This window comes from Rhopalosiphum padi, chromosome 2 (assembly GCF_020882245.1).
Source record: "Rhopalosiphum padi isolate XX-2018 chromosome 2, ASM2088224v1, whole genome shotgun sequence".
Classification (NCBI taxonomy): Eukaryota; Metazoa; Arthropoda; class Insecta; order Hemiptera; family Aphididae; genus Rhopalosiphum; species Rhopalosiphum padi.
The window spans coordinates 1,868,244-1,890,310 of NC_083598.1; the positions used below are offsets into that span (position 1 = coordinate 1,868,244).

At 26.1% G+C, this 22,067-nt stretch overlaps 3 protein-coding genes across 4 annotated transcripts; 2 read left to right on the top strand and 1 right to left on the bottom strand.

Moving 5' to 3' along the window:
• The first annotated feature begins 1 nt into the window (after position 1).
• LOC132923439 (replication factor C subunit 1) lies at positions 2–4,931 on the top strand. Its single transcript, XM_060987430.1, has 12 exons — positions 2–381; positions 549–821; positions 1,778–2,281; positions 2,347–2,572; positions 2,647–2,715; positions 2,781–3,148; positions 3,210–3,377; positions 3,440–3,591; positions 3,649–3,766; positions 4,070–4,215; positions 4,286–4,673; positions 4,748–4,931. The coding sequence occupies exons 1-12, from the start codon at positions 373–375 to the stop codon at positions 4,832–4,834; spliced, it is 2,508 nt and encodes an 835-aa protein (XP_060843413.1). The 5' UTR covers positions 2–372; the 3' UTR covers positions 4,835–4,931.
• Positions 4,932–10,172: 5,241 nt separating this feature from the next.
• LOC132919744 (zinc finger-containing ubiquitin peptidase 1-like) lies at positions 10,173–18,893 on the bottom strand. Of its 2 annotated transcripts, XM_060981555.1 has the most exons (7): positions 17,810–18,893; positions 17,587–17,707; positions 15,954–16,244; positions 12,353–12,737; positions 12,012–12,142; positions 11,726–11,937; positions 10,173–10,963 (listed from the first exon to the last, which is right to left on the bottom strand). In XM_060981555.1, exons 1-7 carry the CDS (start codon positions 18,179–18,181, stop codon positions 10,928–10,930), a joined length of 1,548 nt encoding a protein of 515 aa, XP_060837538.1. In that variant the 5' UTR covers positions 18,182–18,893; the 3' UTR covers positions 10,173–10,927. The 2 variants fall into 2 exon arrangements, with proteins under 2 accessions (XP_060837538.1, XP_060837539.1); XM_060981556.1 differs by lacking the exons at positions 15,954–16,244; positions 17,587–17,707; positions 17,810–18,893 and adding an exon at positions 12,848–13,599.
• A 152-nt stretch (positions 18,894–19,045) lies between these two features.
• On the top strand, positions 19,046–20,834 carry LOC132919745 (RNA-binding protein PNO1-like). The gene is made up of 2 exons (XM_060981557.1): positions 19,046–19,540; positions 20,472–20,834. The coding sequence occupies exons 1-2, from the start codon at positions 19,199–19,201 to the stop codon at positions 20,730–20,732; spliced, it is 603 nt and encodes a 200-aa protein (XP_060837540.1). The 5' UTR covers positions 19,046–19,198; the 3' UTR covers positions 20,733–20,834.
• Positions 20,835–22,067: the final 1,233 nt, after the last annotated feature.

Sequence of the window (22,067 nt, forward strand, 5' to 3'; positions counted from 1 at the left end):
GTGGACATCAATATTTATTTTCGTTTTACTATTCTGTGGTTATATAATTAATAATAATAATAATAATAGTGAGTGATTACCGGTTGATAATTTCGAGTTTGATACTTAAAATTTTCAGTATTAATAATAATAATATATATTAAATTATAATAATAATTTTATATAAAATTATAATAATGGTGTTTTGGCGGTTAAATTGTTAACGTTTTATACTTCTCACACGGTTTTGTTTAGTTCAAAACTCATTCTACGAACCGTCCCAATGCTTATTAGTTTTAATTATCTACAGAATCTCCATATAGATATTAGATAGTCGTGACTTTACTCGTAACATTATAGTATTCCGTACTCGTAGTGTTTGTCTCAGACAACATGTCTAAAGTAAGTATAGTCATATCATCAGTTGTACACAATTTTAATATTTTGCTTAACACACATGTACTTGTATTAACTACAAATTGTGTTTTCCAATATCTCACCTTTTAAAATTGAAATATTGTTTTCACTGTTTATCAACAAAATACTTGAGAATAAAATTAATGTTATAGGATATAAGATCGTATTTAGTAAAAACTGGCACGGGCAACAAAAAGGGAGACTTAAATAAAACAATTTCACCAAGTCAGAAACCAAAATCATCGAAAAAAAAGCATGTACTATCGAGTGATGATGATGATGATGTAGTACCTCCTACACCAATAGATAAAACAAAACAAAAGTTACCTGAAAAACGAAAACTCATTAACCCAGCAGATGTTTTTGGTTCAGAACCAGTAAAACAAAGCACTATCAATGTGGTTAAACAAAAAAAAAAAAATCAAGTGCGTATTTTATTTGTATAAGCCTTTTTAAAAATGCACAACCATGGTAATAGGTAATCTTTACCTATATAATTAATTTTTAATATATTATGTTTTTAAATAAAATAGGTTTATAGTTGTAAATATAATTCATCAACGATTATTCCATTTTATACTATACATTGCGATATTTTCTGAAATAATGGAGATAACATAATTCTGGTTTTCTAATAAGATTCACATGGACATGAATTACAAATATTTCATGTTTTAATTTACTTTAATGTTTTGATAAAAAAAATTAAAAAATTAATTTTTTTATTTAATTATTTTCAAAAAAATTGAAAATAGCCATTTTGTAGAGTTCATTTTTCTGAAATTATTGACATTTCAACATTTTAATTTCATTAATCTCCTGGTTTTTAATATTTTTTCTAGTTTCAAGAAAAATGGTGAATTATTGCTGGCTGTACGAACACACAGGCCACATGTTTGATACAATAATACCACTATTTTATTGAATAATTCGCAGTTTTTTTCGAAACTAGAAAAAATATTAAAAATAAAACTAAAATGTTGAAACATCAATATTTTCAAAAAAATAAACTCTACGTGATAGTTGTCTTCAATTTTTTTGAAAATAATTAAATAAAAAAAAATATTTTTTTAAATTTTTTACAAAACATTAAAATAAATTAAAACATGAAATATTTTTAGTTCTTGTCCCCGTGAATCTTATTAAAAACCCAGAATTATGATATCTCAATTATTTCAGGGGATATCGCAATGGGTAAATGGGATACTGTATATTTTTTATGTACAGATATATTAACTTTTAAGTAGATCATTTTTCTTAAAATGTAATATTTGTGCCTTAAATATCCATGTTTGAGTTAAATAAAATATTGTTTTTTATTTTTGTTTGTTTATTAGTACTACTTAAATTTGAAAAACAAATTTATTTATTTATTATTCAGGTCGATCTGCTTGAACAAGATTTTGATTTTGAATGGGGAGAATTAGACAATATTGAAAAACAACTCAATGACTCAAAATCGAGTGATGTAGCTGCATCGCCTAAAAAAACTCCTGTTAAATCAAATCAAATTACACCAATAAGCTCTCCAGATAAATCTAATACTTTCAAAACACCCACAAATTCACCAATTAATAAGAAAAATATAGTTGTCACTCCCAAATCATCATCTAAATTTATTTCAAATCTTACTTCATCTCCAAAACAAACAGTACAATTAACAATAATACCTCAAAAAACAAAAAGTCCATCAATGTCACCATTAAAATTGGGACCTGAAAACAAAATATCCAAGTTAAAATTAGAATCTCCAAAAAAAAAATTAAATTTTGATGAAGAAAAAACAATTATTGGTAAATCAGGTTTTAAAAGAAAAATTTCACCTACTAAAACACCAGAGAACAAAAAAATTAAAATAAGTTCTATAGATTCACCTGACACCCAAGTAAGTAATATTATAATTTATTTACATATTGCTTTATTTAATGTATCATATTAATTAATATTTAGGAAAGTGGATATACAACAGAATCATCTTCATCCCAGCCAATTGAATCCACTGTTCTTGCTGACAATATTGAATCAAAACTCTGGGTAGAAAAATATAAACCGTTAACTTTAAAACAGATAATTGGTCAAACAGGGGAAAAAAGCAATGTTAATAAACTAGTAAATTGGTTAAAATCCTGGTATTCAAACCATGGAGTAGGAGTCAATAAAAAATTAACTAGACCAAGTAAGGTTGAAAAATATTACCAAATTTGTTAATTATAATTTATAACATATAAATGTATCAATATGTTTTTTTAGGTCCTTGGGCTAAGGATGATAATGGAGCTTTTTTTAAAGCCGCTCTACTTTCTGGTTCTCCTGGTGTTGGTAAGTACTTGTAAATAAATTTATGATTTCATGACACTATAATATTGTTTATATTTTGATTTTAGGAAAAACAACAACTGCACATTTAGTTTGTAAAGAGTTGGGTTTTGATATTGTAGAATTTAATGCTTCAGATACAAGATCCAAGAAACAATTGCAAAATCACGTATCTGAACTTTTATCTTCAACTTCTTTAAGTCCTTTTTTGGGTGGGAAATCTGTGACTAAAAAACATGCATTATTAATGGATGAAGTTGATGGTATGGCAGGCAATGAAGATCGTGGTGGTGTACAAGAATTAATAATTTTAATTAAAAATGCTAAATGCCCAGTAATATGTATGTGCAATGATCGAAATCATCCAAAAATACGTACATTATCTAACTATTGTTTCGATCTTCGATTTCATAAACCGAAGTTGGAACAGATTAAAGTAAAAATACTTCTTCACTTAAATAGCCAAGTATATCAGTACTTATAATGTATAATTTTAGGCTGCTATGATGAGTATATGTTACAAAGAAAAATTGAAAATATCTCCAGACACTTTATCTTCAATTATTGCTAGTACAGATAATGATATAAGATTAACACTCAATCATTTATCAGTTGTGGCTGCAGGAAAAGATAATTTAAACATAAACAAAAAATATATTAAAATGGTAATGTATAACTGATATTTAATTCAGTTATTCATATTTTTTATGTAATAATTTTGTTTTAGGGTCCATGGGATGTTGTGCGAAAAGTTTTTTCTGCTGAAGAACATAAATCAATGAATATTACTGATAAATGTGACCTTTTCTTCTATGATTATAACATATCTCCATTATTTGTTCAAGAAAATTATTTAGCTGCCGTTCCTCATGATGTCGAGTAAATTTCTATTTACATAATATTTTTTCTTTATGTTACTGGTTATAATTTTTTCAGAGGTCCTAAATGGAAAACATTTGAACGTTATTCATTAGCAGCTGACAGTATACGAATAGGAGATATAGTTAGTGCAAAGATTAGATCTACAAATAATTGGAGCTTACTTCCTGCTCAAGTAATAATTACATTTTAATTTTTTTACTTTTTTAATATGAGAAACAATGCTTAGTTCTTCATTTTCTGTAGACATTTGTAACTGTTACAATTAATTAATAACAACTAAAAGTTTAATTGAAAAATACAATTTTATTCTTATACAAATAATGTAACTATGGACTATTTTTTAATTTTTTGATTAAATTTGTTTCTAATTCCAAGTCAAAATTGTCAAATAATAATCAAATACAAATAAAAAATTGTACTATGATAATTCTTTTAAAATTAATTTAAATTATTAAATATTTGTGTTTTGGTTTAGGCTATATTTTCTAGTTATTGCCCTGGAGAATTTCTTAGAGGTCATGTTAGTAAACAAATTAACTTCCCTGCTTGGCTTGGGAAATTTTCTAAGGGAAATAAAATGAACAGACTTTTACAAGAATTACAAATTCATACGAGAATAAGGTTTGTGTGTATAATAAACTATAAATTTGTTATAAAGAAATTTGTTAAACATATTAAATAAATAATTTAGATTATCTGCCAGTAAGGAAGCAATAAATCTTGATTACTTAAACACTCTTCGAGATAAAATTCTCAAACCTCTTATTGACGAAGGTAGTGATGGTGTTCATAAATCTTTAGAGTTTATGAATCATTATCATCTTGTGAAAGATGACGTGGAATCTCTTAATGAACTATCTTCATGGCCTGGACATAAAGATCTCATGTCCGACATCCCAGCTAAAGTGAAAAGTGCCTTTACTAGAGCGTATAATAAAAGTGCACCGACATTCAACATAACAAAAAAGAATAAAAAAGCCATTGATAATGTTGAAGGTTTGGGTGATGAACAAGAGATTGATGATATTACTGATGATGAAGATGATGAAGATATTACAAATGATGCCTTGATAATGGTTGTATGTATATACACAATATAATATATATTAATTATTATTTATGATATACATTATTTTAACTATCATGTGTCTAGGTGAAGAAAAAAGCCAGTAAAAAAGCAGCATCACCTCCTCCTGATAAGAAAACCAAGAATAGTGGTAGAGGTAAAAAAAAGAAATAGTTTATTTTTTATCATTGCAAAAATTGTTTCCTATTTACTTAAACATTATAATAATAACAGTTGAGTATGAGAAATAAAATATCATTTTTTTATAACATTTTTTTTTTTTTAACTGCATCATATTTAATATGTTCTTCAATACATTTTTTTTATAAGATTCATTAGTACAATTATTTAAGTATTATTTTTAGAAATGTTGTATAATTATTATAATTTCTTAACTTATTTTTCATTAATTGTGGTATGTGATGTACTGATGTTGATAAATGTTGAATGATATTGCTGTATTCATATGATTTTTAATATTAATATCAATGATAATTATTCTTTGAGGATGATTTTCCATGTGACACGTGGTTGGAAACAAGTTTACAAAATATGTCTTTGAAATGTTATCCAATAAAATGGCTATGTTGGTGGTCGCCACTGATTAGATGAAATAAAACATCAATATTTATTGTTTTGAAAATAAACTTAAAAGGGAGTAAACAAATTTCTATATGAAAGAGTAGCAATTAAAAATAATATAATATTAGAAACTGAAAAGTAATTTTTTTAATTTAGTCCTAAAACAATATATAAAATATATTTTTTTATTTACCATTTTATGTCCATATATATATATATATTTGTATAGCCAAAAGTCAATAATGTATATTTTTGAAGCTTGAAGGCATTAAAAAAAATTAAAAATTAACTGGTTCTGCTATATAGTTGGTGTTGAATGTACCATACAATTGAGTATGTCTTTGTAACAAATGTGTTAAATTTGAGGTTTTGTTAATGAATTATTAATATTATATTTACATCATGTATTATTGGTATTAATTTTTTAGCCAATATTAATATCTACTTACCATAGAATGGCAAGTTAATTTTTCATATTTTTAAAGTGTATGGTATAATAAGGAATAGGTTGAAATTAATCCATGTCATAACTTTTGGAGTAGTAATAGTGATTTGATTTTTAACTCTCTTTGAAAAGGATAATGAATTTAGTTGGTACTTTGGGGGTTAGGTTTATTATATGTTGTTCTTATTGTAGTAAAAAAAAAAATCAAAAATCGTTGTCACAATTTTTGTTTATAATCATTTAAAGTTCAAATGTTTGCGAAATATGTCAAAATCCCGAAAATTTGCAAAGAATTTTGAAGTTGAAAATTCATAATATTTTTGTGATTTATACCTAAGTTTAAAAGAACCCAAACAAGGTTCTCCATAACTTTTTCTTCAAAGAACTGTAAAAAAAAATTCAAGTGTCAATAAAGAAAACATTTTATGAGCGTGTGAAATTTAATTTTTTACGGAACCGCGTAAAATAACGATATGTTACAAATTAAATATAGGTAATAATATAATACATCCTACTAATTATCCTAGACTAGACTGACAGATTATCTCCTGTCAGAATCGTTTTTCGTAAACCATGATACCTATCATTGTATTCAAATAAAGAGCGATACCCACTTGCCCACTCTTTTTAAATTTATAATCTCTATCCTCTATGGTATATTGGTAGGCATCTATGTATAAAATAAACAATTGTCTTTTATTATTGTTTATTTAACAGTTCATTTCAGGTTATTCAGTTAGTTTTATCAATACAACTCACTCATACAAGCATTTTCGGATTCAGATACACCAAACGTTATGTATTTTGTATGTATCATTATTGGAATTGTACTTGGCGTTGTTTCCTTGTATAGAATACTCATCATATTTCGCAAAAATACTGGAAAATGGTTGGGTATGATACCGAATTAGACATTTCGCCGCAGACCCATGTGAATATGTGATATTTATTTAAGACTAAAGAAGTCAATATGAATAAGCCAGTGCAAAATACTGTATCTGGTGATGTTGAATTCGAAGTTCTGTCTGTTCGAAAATCTGTCCGTGAACACCGTGACGAGGACGGCTGGCTGGACTGACCTGTCGTGTGTGGCCAGAGGTAGGGACACCGATGGTGAAGAAGAGGACGGAGGTACAGCTGGCGGGGAACTTCCTGAAGAGTAAGAAGAAGCATAGGAAGCTTGTAAAGCCAACAATATCAGCTAGCGAAGCACCCTAAGCCGCCAGCACACCGGCCTTAACAAGGAACTAACTCGCATTGTGGTGCATATTATTGGGTCGCGTAAGCTTTAAAATTGGGTCGTAATTAGTCTATTCTTTTTAAAATAACAATTAAATTTATAAAATTATATAAAGTAAAAAATAATTTTTTAATTATTCAACTTAGAAAATTAATAAATGAAAATACCTACTAAAATGTAATTTTTATTTATTTAGCTTTAATAGTACTACTGCAAAGCATTAAGCAATTTTAGCTTTTTACAAAGCTTACGTTAGTCGCGAAAATGTAGGCCTAAAAAAGTGGGTCGTTAGTCCAAAAAGGTTGAAGACCACTGATATAGACTATGTGTCATGTTAAACTATTTCGTTTGTTTTTCCCATCAATTATTTTAAATTGTGTACGTTGCGTCGTCGTAAAAAATTATGTATATACAAAAAATATGATAATTTTTTCCCTCTCCACTTTATTATTATATGATGTCTCACACAACTCAAGGAATAGATATTAATATATTATATATTAATGAATGCGTTTTATGCAAATAAAAGAATAATACACGTATAGGTAAATATGTTTGTTAAGTATTATTTTATACATGTATTATGTATATATAATTTATCCTATACTTTTTTTAATTCCATATTTTGAAGCAGAATTTTTTTCAGATTATTTCAATACATAGGAATCAAAGTTCGGACAAGTAGTAGACCAACATTTTGTAGGGTATACCTGCAACTCACCTATAAACTTTAAATACTTATAAACTACTTGTCCTAATTGGGTTTTATGTATCGAAATACTCCAAAAACTTTTTAACAAAATATTAAATTAAAAATGTATATTGTCATTAAAAAAACTTGAAAAGTATATTACGATAAAAAATATTAATAACTATATATTTTTTAAAAAATTTGATATTTCAATTCGACTGGAAATTATATAAAAACTTTTTTGCAAAACCATCAATAGATTTTGAAACAATGAGTAGCTCCATAAAAGAATTGCCCTATATAAACATTTAATGATTATATTTTTTATGTAAACCGGCATTAGTTTTGTGGCACGATTAGACATTAGTGTAAAAACTAAAAACATGATATAGACATAAGACAAGATATTTTTAGTATTTTTTACCTTTAAAAACATTAGACAAGGTGAATCCACCTTGATTATTACCACTTATTAGGTTATTCTGTGATATCAAGCTCAGCATCAGCTGCTCTAATGCTCTATTTCAGTGTGCCCAGGCCTCTTCACAAATATAACCTTAAAATATATTTCATAACCTGCGGTAATCTACAACCATGATTAAATAAAAAAACTGATTGTCAACTTCAACATCAACATTTTAAACTCACTTTTCAACTCGAGTTCAGAGCATTCGTACGTCTTGTGATTGACTGGTTGAGTCATTACATTTTCACCGCATATAACCACATAACATTTTCGTTTGCGTCAACTTACGCAACAATTTATTGAATTTTGAATCTATCCCAGTATTTTTTAACGTTCAAAATGATGCCCTTGGTCAGTGATAAATCCATTGCACCATCGTCAGAGAATAAGCCCGCCGAAGAACCAAAAAAATTAAAAGCTTGTTGTGCTTGTCCGGAAACGAAAAGAACCAGAGATGCTTGGTAATATTATTTTATTAATTTTGCAACTTTGCAGCTATATTTTAATTTCATTTTGTGTATATGAAGATCTTATTTAATATTATCTACATATTTGTAAAATTAATTATTTTCTGTAATACGAATTAACAGTAATTAAATGTTTATCAGTTTTCCTATATTATAATAGTAAATCAGGCACTAAACCTTTTTTGGGTTACCTGCTAAAATGTATTGATCAGTTAAAAAAATTTAAAAAAAGTGCACCTGCCAGTAATATTTTCATTAACTTAAAGCAATTTTTCTCCACATAACACATTCTTTACCCCTTTAAAAATGTCTATATTTTAAATTATTAAATGTTGTACAACTATAATCAAAGCAGTTCGTTAAGCTTTATTTGTATATAAACTCAAAAATACCAATATTTTTGTTTTGATTCAATTATATTATGAATTAAATCAAAAGATTTTTAACATGTTCATACATAGTGTATAATAAATAATAATTCAACTTAACTATTTATTTTACAATCTTGAGAAAATTCTTGATCAAGTTGTAGTTTTACTATTTTGCGGTACCTATATTTATAATTTTTATATACTGGTATTAAAACTCTTAAATGCATAGATATTAACTTTATTACTGATGGTATCTTAATTTACCAGTAAAAATAAAAGTTTCTATCATCTGTAAATCTAAAACCATTTTAACATAATTATATAAATCTGGGGTATAATTCATTGTTTTTTATGTAGCAAGCCAATTATTAATTTTTTCAAATCTCAAGGTTTGCATTTGTAATAAATTATTTAAAAAAATATCTGATATGCTTTAAATGTGTTTGTGGGGTTCAAATAGATAAGTGGGCCCCAGATTAAAGCATTCTGACATAAATACAGGTACTTTATGAAAGTACACCTCTTTTCATCAACAATAATTATGGTAAATTTTTAAAATCAATAACAATTAATTAATTAATTTTAAAAACTTATCTAATATCTGGATGTATCTGAGAATTTGTTGGAAAAACCTCATATATTTTAAGATTATTAAATCAAGTTGTTTATTAGAAAAACTTCAAATTAATAAAATATTGATTACAATTTAACCTCATTATAATGAATTTCATTAAGAATAGAAATCTCCTCGTAGATAATAAATCATTTGGTTACTAGTGACTATGATAATAAGTACGTTCTAATATTTTGTGCATGACATATTTACAATGATTATATAAATTAAAAACATTTTCTGTTTAGTTTTACTAACTAAAATATATATTTATTTGCGTTTCAAGTTTAAATCATTTTTGTAATAGGGAAAATTTATGAAATAAATATATTATTTGAATTCATCTCATCTGTTTATAAAAATATATAATATAGATAAGACCAAAATATTATAATTTATCTGTATTTTTAAAATTTGATTTGGTATTATGAATACAGTATATCATATTGGAATAATGTATATTAGTTATTTGGATGTTTAATATTTTGTAAAATTCATACAATTCCATCTCAAAGATGTACTCTAATATAATATTTTGTATACTTCATGATTTATCAATATAATAACATTTATTATAGATCATTACTATTTATAATATAATATATAATATATAAATAAAAAAAAAAAAAGACAAAACTAAATCAACAAAAATCTAATAATATTTTAATTTTGACAGTATTCAAGTATCATTATTATACAAGTAAAAAATATATCTTAAATCTGTTATTTCTAAAACTAAACTTGCACACACACGCATAAATATATGTATACATATATATATATGTATACTTTATGGAAACTCAAATTATTGACATAATCTCTAATAATTAATTACAAAAAAAAAAATCCAGATTCATATACCATTACTTATTATTTACTTATTTGATTTTTACAGTATTATGGAAAACGGAGAAGAAAATTGTCGACACCTAATTGAAGCACATAAGGAATGCATGAGAAAAATGGGTTTTAGTATTTGAATAGTAAGCATTCCTAAAATCTGTTGTAAATGTTTTTTTTTTGTACAAATTTACACTGTAGATACATTAATTTTGTCTAGTCTATTAAATGTATTAATTTAAAAACCAAACTCTATTTATTTTATGAGTTCTTGTTTTGACAATAAATAAATTAAATTACAAAAAAAATATATTTATATTCTATAAAGTACAGTATTTTATTAAAATCACTACCTGTAATGATGGATTTTAAGTGATTATATTATAAACATTAAATAAAGTAACTTGTAATGTAGATATTCTAAAAGTGTTAAACATTATAGTTTGCGTTTGGGCTATAATTATATTTTACAGAATTTTAGAATGTATAAAAAGGAAAATTAAAATACAAACAACATTTTTAAGCTCTGCAAAATCAATTTCTTAATAGTTGTTATGAACCACGAGTAGATTTAATCGTTTTGCCACTCTGGAACAATTAAAAACATTATTAAAAATCATTTTAATGAAACTAGCACATTGACAACGTTTTAAAGTATTTCCAAACTACTGAAATGGAATGTTTAAGGCAGGAAAAGTTATATAATTATGTGAGAAATGTATTAACAACGGTAATTATTATAACTTCTTTACAAAATTCAATACAACTATCTGCCTTCAACTTAAAACTTACTTAGATTCTTCTAAAATATGAATTATATGTTATTGTCAATTATTTATCACCAGAAATCAATTTAGATATTCAACAATTGGTAAGTAAGTTCAAAACCCCAAATATTTAAATATTTTTAAAGTAAAAACCAAATTAAAAATTGAAGTTATTTTATGACACAAAAATATATTTCTATGTACATACATACATAGGTTTTTTTTAATCATTTATGTAACAGTGAACTTAAATAATCAGAAGGGTTCAGAACTACCAAGGGTCATAGCTCTAAAAATAAGAATCACTGACTTGTTTAATAATGAATTTATTTACAAACATATGCAAATTATTCAAGAAAATTGTGTTATGAAAATAAAATATTTGGTTATGTCTAGGTTAAAAAAAATTAGCCTATTTAATGACTGTTATATAGATACTAATATCATGACATTGTTAAAAAGAAAATAACATTATTTTCATTGTCTAGTTACCTAGGCTAAGAATAGAAACTAACTTAGTAAACAAGTCTGCAATACACTAGACAAATTATCCAGAATTAAATGGTGAGTGAATTTTACTTACTTCAAATTCTGAATCACTTGTGATTATGCCACTGACTGTGACTAGTTGATACTCTCTTGCCTTGAATGTGTACATAGATTTTCTTATATGTGACATAGTTGTCATCCCAGCTTCTGTTCTTAATTTATCATAATGACCACTTGGATCTAATACTAACAGCAAAATTGTACCATCAGATAGTTTTTCAACACCGACTACAGTTCGACTATGACCTAAAAAAATACAATAATAATATTTATTTATTTATTAGCTTTTACCTAAAAAAAAAAAAAAACAATACAATTACCTTCATGTTGTATATAAACCGGAGGAATAAATTGTTTTTTTCTATTGCTAAAATGTTCATACAACCAGAGAAACATTTCTGGATGAGTATTTTTCGAACCAGTTGGTTTTCGAAAGTCAATTAATAATGTTCTAAACAATGGAATATATTCAATTATTATTTAGTTAATACATTATATAATTAAATATTTTTTTCATTCAATGTATGTAAAGACTGATTAAAAATGTGTCTCCTATCATTTTTTAACACAAATATAAGTTAAATCTACCACATTTATATTGATGAGTTAAAATGCATTCAATGACATTATTTTTTTCTTCATACTTCAAAATTAAACTTACTTAATTTTCAAAGCTGTTAGCATAGTAACAACTTCAGTGGCTCCGATCCATTTTTTCGTGTTATACACAGTACCACCTAATTGTTCTCTACCAGGTTCATCAATACCCATGCTCCAGGATTTTTCTAAATGTTGCTGTAATCTTGATATAGATGGCATCCATGCCCGTGGTAAAGGTCCTTTCTCAACTTCCCACACTCTTGATATATGTTCGTTATAATCCATTTGTAAAAGCATACTGGACATTAACATTTGCATATTCCTATATCCACATCCCCAACCTTTGTCGCCATAAGTTGATCTATAATGATCGGTTGGAGAAGCCAAATGTAATTCTATTACATTTGGTGATGAAGCACTGAAGTGACGAATGTACTCAATCAAGTCTAAAAATATTTAAATAAAATGTACGTTAATAACACTAAGTATAAAATTATTATTTAAAATTTTTCAATATAATATAATCTGCACATTATACATGGTAAGTTATGCTCACTGTAAGATATATTTATGCAGGTAGAATCATTTTGAACATTTCTGCCATACAAACTTATAAAGGGAGACTTATCATTGTATTTAATACCCATTTTATTTTTTACATTGGCAACATGCATAGAATTAGTATTAGAATTGCATTTTATTGGTAAAATACTTGGGTTTAAAGATAACAAACTATTATTCGAGTGATTATCAGTTACTTTTAGTTTTCTTAATACCAAAGTAGGAACTACATAGTTTTGACTAGTACTGGGTAAGTTCAAATCTAAATTACAGCTACTCTTTTGGACAGAATTTTTTGTTTTTGGTATATTTGAAAGGTTTTGATTAAATTGATCTTGAAAAGAAAATGTTTCATTAATCAGCATCATATTTTTTGAATTTAAACTTGATTTAGTTTTTTCAGCAGTATAAGAAGCTGACTTTTTAATTTTCTTCAAATTTTTTCTGCATATAATTTGATGACACATTAGATTATTAAAATCTATAGGAATCTCACAAAACTCGCATGGAAGCAAAATATTATTATTTTTTCCATCACATTTACTTAAGGGGTCATTTTTTGTTTGACATTCAGCTTGATGAGTATATACATTTATTAACACAATCATTTTGTGGCAAAATTCGCATGGTAAAAATACTTCCTCCGAAGCCATTTTGTAGAATACTTTAATTTTCACATTTAACAAAACATACAAGAAAAACTACAAAATTTTAAAGTAATAAACATTATTTAAAACAATAAATAGAATGTTTTATAAATCATATTTTGATATTACTAAAGAAATAAAAAAAATAATGCTTTATCTCAATTTAATATTTATTTATGTCATTTGTTTTAAATGCACAATAAAAAAAATGGCTGACAACTGATAAGATAAAATTATCATATATAGTTGTCAATGAAATTATAATGCAACATAATCAATTCATAATGTAAAATTATTAACCATACTTGTTTTATCTTTTACAGAAATGATAGAAATAAATCCCAAATCACAATACAAATTTTTTACCATTTATGAAAATATCAAAAATCATCAACAATAAGTACTTGAATAATAAAAACTGAATATAATTGTTCTTTTTTATAAGTGTATTTATCAATCACTTTACTTTCAAAAATTATTTTAATTGGCTAATTTATGTTTCACCCTAGATATTTAGTAATTTTTTTAGAGTATAAATGTATGCTTATTTTGAAGTTTTAAAAAACATGTGAACATAAAATTAATAATTTGTAAACAAAATAATATATTTAACTTGATGAAAATAGAATATAATACCTACCTAATTTTAAAATAATTTAAGCAATTTTTATGTTTTAATAAAAACAACTAATGAGATACCTTGTAATACATTTTTTTAACTCTTTTACTCAATAACAAATATTTTATTATACTTTTGTAGATAAATTATATAAAAAATATAGATTTATATGAAAAGTTGTATTGTATGTATATAAATCTAAGAAAAAATTATCAAAAATATTGAATATTATATATATATTGTATTTGCTAAAAAAAAACTTCAAACAATAATTTCATTTACTTTAAATCTCTTAAATATATCAAAAAATGATAGTTATTGGTAGAGTTCGGATGTCGATCAGATATAATGGTTATAATTTTATTGAAATATGCACTTACAAATGTCAAAATATTATGCATTTTAAATTATTAAACATGATTAATTTTACTATAATACTGCTTTGGTGACTTGGGACATTAGTTACAATAATCTTAATTTATCTTATTTACAATTTAAGGATTGTTTTGCTAAGTGACATGAAACATATAATATATAACAATATGAAAATGTGTTATGTAATTAAATAGCATTTACACGTCATGCATACGATTAAATAAAACGCGCTGGATTGCAAGGTTAGAATATAAATTCAAAAAATTGATTTTACATTATAAAATTGTTTTTGTATATGTTAAAAATAATAATAAAATGGAACTTTTTTAATTATTTCTAATAAGAAAATTAAAAATATACTACTAAACCTAGAAATAATCACTATTTATAAATATATGCTCAAATATGTCAAATGTGCAAATAAATTTAAAATCTAATCTTCATAAATCAAATTAAAATCATATTTTGGTATAATTCTGATTTCTTTAAAAAAACATGCCAAATTATAAACATTAGAGTTTAAGTTACTAGTGTTGAGGAAACAATGCTGACTAAAGTTTTTTAAGAGTTAAATACCACTCATTAATTATCTAATAATAGTTACATTTAAATTAACTTTTTATTTTTTTCGTGTTTGAATTGACGACGTCGTGGGGACTGCTTTCACATTACTTCTACGATAATTTAAAACAACTTACTTTATTATAAAAGATACGTAAATTGCTAACTTGAAACTGAATTATATATATTATATAAGATTGAGTTTGGATCATTATAACTTAAGTAAGCCAAGTAGTGGTGGGCATATACGGATTTAAAAAATCCGAATTTTTGGAATAAAAGTCATATAAAAAGCAAATCCATAAATCCGGATAATTCAGAAAATCTGGATAAGAATTTGATTCAAATCCGGATTTAGATATCTGGATAATTAAGATATTTGGATTTCATGCCCATCTCAAAGCCAAGTTAGTTGCTAAAAAAATGTATTAACTACATGCCTTATTACATAGGACTATATTATACTAATTAGGTACAAATAATTTGTACTTTAAGATTGATTTTCGTTATTTTTTGAAAATTTTTTGTTTTGTTACATGTGATTCTTACAAAATATAAATTTAAAGTATACGATGCTAAAAAATGTAAAATTGCTCTCACATTAATTGTCTATATTATCTCATACCCATATACACATGACATACGTTTCATATATACATAATTTGTCACTGAAAATTCTTATTACATTTATATAATAGGTTAGGTTATACACTTATACCTGTGTATCACAATGAATTTTGTAAATAAACCATAAAAAAAAACATTAGAGAAATCAGTATGCCAGTTTTAGAAGCAATAAACCAAGCTATCTAGATACTACTGGTGTTATGGGAATTTATATTAAGTAAGCAATAATTTTATGAATGGACAGATTTAAAGAAATTAACAACTAAACTAACCTCTAGTAGCTGATTCACCAGTATCAAGTCCTTTACTTTCAGCCATTTTTATTTCATATATTTTATCGTAATAATCATAAACAGTTAATTGGCCACTGGATACAGCTTCTTGTAGGTTAGTCATAGTTTGTTGATTATAATTGCCTTTGTTATCCATGCCATAAGCAGATTGTAATTTTTGAAAATCTTCTTGTTCTTTTTGTTTCATACGTTCACGTTCTTGTTTTTCCAATTGTTTTGCCAATAGTTGATCATGATTGGATAAATGATCTTGGGTAGGTGGTGTTGAACCTTAAGACAAAAAAATTGTATTGATACATTTTTGATAAACAATGTATTGTATTACCATGACCAGAATTTCTAATTTTTAAGAGTTGAATTTAAAAAACTGTTTATGAATAGCTCTTGAATTTTACTGTTAATAAGATAGTAAGATGGGAAAGATTGTATAACAAAGAACACGAAAATTGTGTTTAATTTCTAGAAGAAAGATAACTATTGAATATTGTAAGTAATTAATAAAGCTAATATTTTTAAAACATGTCTTTTGAATGTAGTTTTTTTTATTCGGATTACAAATGAGCATGTTTCATAAAAACTTAAATAAAATAAAACTGAATTAAATTAAAATTTTTTAAATAAATGTATTTTTTTTAAAATATTTTATAAAAAAGAACATTAAAAATGTATTATTTTATATATACCTTTTCATATATATATTTACGATAATCATAATTTTGTGGAAAATACATTCAATCTGTTATAAATTGTAATGGAGAATAAATGTCGTAATAAATAATATAAAATATATAAACAATTTTTAATATTACCGTATCAGTTAAACAATCAATTACTCTAGTAACATGTTATTCTCGTTAATCTATTTTTTTTTTATACAATTTTTCAAAATTAATGTTGAACAAACACTATTAAATATTTCATATTTTTTTTATACTTATTTTTGCAAAAACATAAATATATACATAATTTGGTTCTTTTATAAGATACATTAAATTCCCAGTAATAAATAAATAAAAATTGTAACTGGTAAAAACTCAAAAGTAATTACAAGAAATTGTTAATTTAATTTTGGAAAATTGTGCTGAAATATAATACCTGATCAAAAAACATCAATCTAAATAATTGTAATATATCTAGTAATACAAATTTCTTAAAAATGTAGTTCTTCAAAAACAATTATATTTTAATCTGTATGGTTTTTTTGATTAGCCTAGACCCAGCCCAGATCATGCAGATAATCCTATTTAGTCCTTATGATCATACTGTTTATAAATGATAGAAAGAAACAACAATATAAGTGTACTATAGTAATTATTTAAATTAAAGAGAATAAATAATTTGACATCATATTAAATAAATATAGTACATAATGTGAAGTAAAAGAATAGAGAATAATCAGTGCTGTAGTCATAAAAAAAACAGAAAGTATACAATACAAGTTATAAACAATCCTCATTAGGTATTTTGGTAAGTATATAATTTTATATTATTTCACTACAACATAGAGTATTTGACCATAACTAGAAGATATATGGCATATATCTTCATATACTCTCCTCTATAGCATCGAGTATAATAATAATAATAATATATAATAGCCAACAGGCAATACCTCGGTAATGTTGCTCAATGTGTGCATCCAAATCTCTTAAGCTATCAAAATTTTTCATTCCACATATCACACAACCTTCGTTGATATTTTCCAACAACGGTATCCTCTGACTATCACAGTCCTATATATACAGAAAAATACATACAACATAATTAATTATAACGGTAATAAAAATATTAATGGGGTACAGTAGTGACAAGATACTGTGGTGTATTTATATTACCGTTTGAGGGCTAACAATATCATGGTGTTCTTCATTTATGTGAGCTTCGAGATTATCACAGTGATCAAACGCCAGCGGGCATATCGGACAAGGGAAGTCTACAGTACCCGGACGTCGGGGACTGCCGGGGTCAAAATGCATGCGATTAACATGTTGCTGCAGACGGTCAGTGTCGAGATCTACGTAGTCACAGAGCGGACACCTGACATCGGAGTCGGCGTCCAGTTTTCGGCGCTTGGACGATGAACCGACGCTTGGCGACGGACTCGTAGACGAGTGGACGTGTCGTTCCGTTATATGGTTGGATAGTTTGTTTTCAGTCAAAAACGATTCGCCGCATATCTCGCACACAGTCTTCGATCTTAGTGACATCTTTCTGCGGACGCAATGCGTTCGGAAAACAAAACTGCGATCAAACCGAAGACGGGGCGGCGAACGGTCAGAGCGAAAAAGGAGTATCCACTATTCGTCGCTGTAGTCAATGTTAATCGTTGTTTTCGTCGTCGCCGTCGTCAGAGAGAGTAAAACAAACAACGAAATACGGAATGGAGAAAAATAATGAATTAAAACAAGCCAGAAAAATTAATTTTAGATTCCTCCTTTATGCTCTTCGTAGTTCGTGTGTGTGATGCGTGTATAATAATAATAATGTATAATGCAATACGATGTGTGTATATAATAATATCACATCGAGCATAATCATATAATATTATTATTATTATTATTATTATTTTACGAATTACGACAATTCGATTATCAATATCCCAGAAGCAGATAACAAAGGTACGGGGCGACGAAGGTTGGCCAACGCTACGAAGAACGGGCCAGCTGCAGCAGCCGAACAAGGTCGACACGGCAGGATAAATACGGTTCGATTCTTCTTTATTCTGACGACCGTGTTAGACGGCGGACCGTGGACGGATCAGCAAAGCTGTTCACTGCTGTTGTCTTCGTTAGTTTGTTCGCTCTTTTACTGAGATGAACGACGTGATCGGTGGTTTTTGCGACCACCACAGGGGACGGATTTACGCTTTATGCGAGTAGTCCATCGGAAAAAAAAGACCCAAAACGACCATGGTAACACTTACTTACCAGCTGCTGTTCTTGATATCGTTGCATGATTTTTTTCCTCCCAGGCAAAAGTACCCTCCCCCCTTCAAACCATTCCATTGAATCATTTATCAGCGTTATCACTCAGAACTCAATAATATTATTATTTGTTAAATAATAAAAATAAATATCACTTATCATTTCTTGCCTGCACGTCGTGCACGTGTGTGAGGGTTTTATTTTTTACACCTAATCTATGCTTTTCCTGCATGTTAGGTGAATATTAACTATACATTTTTAATACTTTGTAGCGCAAAAACCCTCAAATTTTAGTACGCCATGTCAACGCACAACAGACCATTGAGAAAAATCCAGTCCACCAAGTCCACCTCAGACAACCGAGAGGTGCGCAAGGTTCCCGTTCCGTCGCATAGGCTTACACCGCTCAAAGAACACTGGTTAAAGATTTACACGCCTGTTGTCGAACACCTCCGATTGGATATCAGATTCAATGTCAAATCCAGAAATGTTGAAATCAGAAATCCCGTTCCAGATGATGAGATCGGCTCGCAACACTTGCAAAAAGCCGCAGACTTTGTCAAGGCATTTGTCTACGGGTTTGAAGTGGAAGATGCACTGGCATTAATAAGACTGGACAATTTGTTTGTTGAATCTTTTGAAGTATGTATCTCTAAGTTATAATACATTAATAGTGTACACTTATATGGCATCAGTTAGAGACCAATGGAGATACTTATAATCTCATTATCAATTTTTTTTTTCATTCATCATTGTATCATGACTGTTTGATTTAGCACGAGTATCTGCAACAATGAAATAATGTATATTTTTGATACTTGATTTTTGTTGTCCTCAATGTAGATTATTACTAATTTAGGAGGTCAGATTAAGGTTCAGAATAATCAGAATGATTTTTACATTGTTCTAACAAAAAATTTATAGTTAACGTAGCTAAAATTATCATTTGTTGCTACTTAAATCCTTATGTTATATTACAAACAACAGCTATTATATTAAAAGATTCATTTATTAACTATATACAAACACAACAGCCTTTAATATATTTTATAAACAAATACTGTAACTGTATTAATATTATATACAAAACTTTCTTTTAATCACCTCGTTATTCACATCCCATTCAGTGACCAGATATCTGTAATAACTGCCAATTTTCAATACTTTATTTATAGATTTTTACAAAATATATTATATGATATAAAAGTGCTGAAAATACTAGAAAATAAGTGATGAGTATAAGTAAATAATAAATAAATGAATTATTTAAGAAAATGAAAAAAAAGGAGCAACTTAGTATTGGCCTGTATTTCAATAATATTGTGTTAAAAATGTAAAGTTTTAACACAATATAACGAATATTTTTTGGGGAATTAGCTTTAGTGTTTTCATGTTACAAACAGTAGCATCTCAACCACTAGATATAAATTTGATATTCGTATAAATACCTCTATATTTTGTAATGTATCACTCACTCCCAAAAAAATAAAAGACAAATAATTTAATAATAATATAAATATAACTTATATACTTAATTATAGACAATTTTAATATTACTTATATTTTTATTTAGGTTAAAGATGTTAAAACATTAAAAGGAGACCATTTATCTCGTGCAATTGGTAGATTAGCTGGAAAAGGAGGACGAACAAAATTTACCATTGAAAATGTTACAAAAACCAGAATAGTATTGGCAGACACAAAAATTCATATATTAGGATCATTTCAAAATATACAAGTAGCTATGAGAGCCATTTGTAATCTAATTCTTGGATCTCCACCTTCTAAAGTTTATGGACAACTACAACAACTCTCCAAGAGTAAAGTTTTATAAATTTGTATATTTTAATATTAAAATAAAAATGTTATTTTCTATTTATAAATAATTAAAATGTATACAAGTTTATGTACAATAAATAATTTTGGTGACAAATAATTTAGATTAGCTTAATGGAAGATAGGGAAGTAACAAGTAATGTTACTTAATATGGTAATTGTGTAATTTTATCATGTACATTACACAATTTACAAAATGTTTAAATATGATATACTGATAACCTTTGAGTAATGTGAGTTATTTAATTTTTATTTTTGAAATCTATAAAAAAAAAACATTGATTTTAATATTTAAAAAATGTAGGTTTAAAATAAGCATTTATTTATTAAAAATATTATATGATATAACATTTTCAAATATCAATTAGTCATTGATAATATTATGGTAAATTTAAAAAAAAATAAGTAAATATCATTCATATGTAATCATAAAAACAATTTAATTATGTTTTCATCCATTAATTTAATATAATACAATTTAAATAATTTATTAAGGATTTTGAGTATAATATAATGATATAAGATATATTTTTGTCGTTAAATAAGCCGTCTTTAGTGAAGAAATATATATTTTATTCACATATAGCCTATAGACATATTATAAAAATGTGTTGTAACAACATGTCAACATAGAACATAGAAAAAAAAACTAATAATTATAACTTATAGGTTGTTGTTTATTCTATTATTCTATTACTTTTTATTTAGTTTTCATTATTATTTATTACAAACTACAATATTGAAAGTTTAGTGATCTATTAATCTTTTATTCTACTCATGCTCAGTCAATTATTGTAATACTAAAAATAAAATAAGTTATAATAATGAAAAATATTTAAAATTAAAACTTTTAAAACCTAGGTTTTTGTTCTAGATATACTTAACAAATCTATCAAAATTATGTATTGAATTAAAAAAATTAGCATTTATTATTTTTTATTTAATTAAATAGTTTTAAAATAACTTCATAATATTATATTAGCATACCCTGCACGGCCTAAATGAGGAATTTTTTCAATATTTTATTCATCTTAAATTATATTTAACAGTTTTAAACAGTATTCAGGTTCTGATTTTGAGAAATATTATTTGAATTCCAAATTAAAAAGGAATATTCAGTATGTGAACTGCAACAGACTAATAAAAAATATAAAACTTTTAATACTGAATTATCATTAAAATATTGTCATATATATTTTTTTAATAATATACTGTAGTGAGTAATAATCTAGCAATCTTCTAAGAAATTGTAATGATTAATAAACAATGTAATAATCCGCGCTAAAATATTTAACAACTCCATTAGTAGCAAGAAGAAAAAAAATTAGCAACG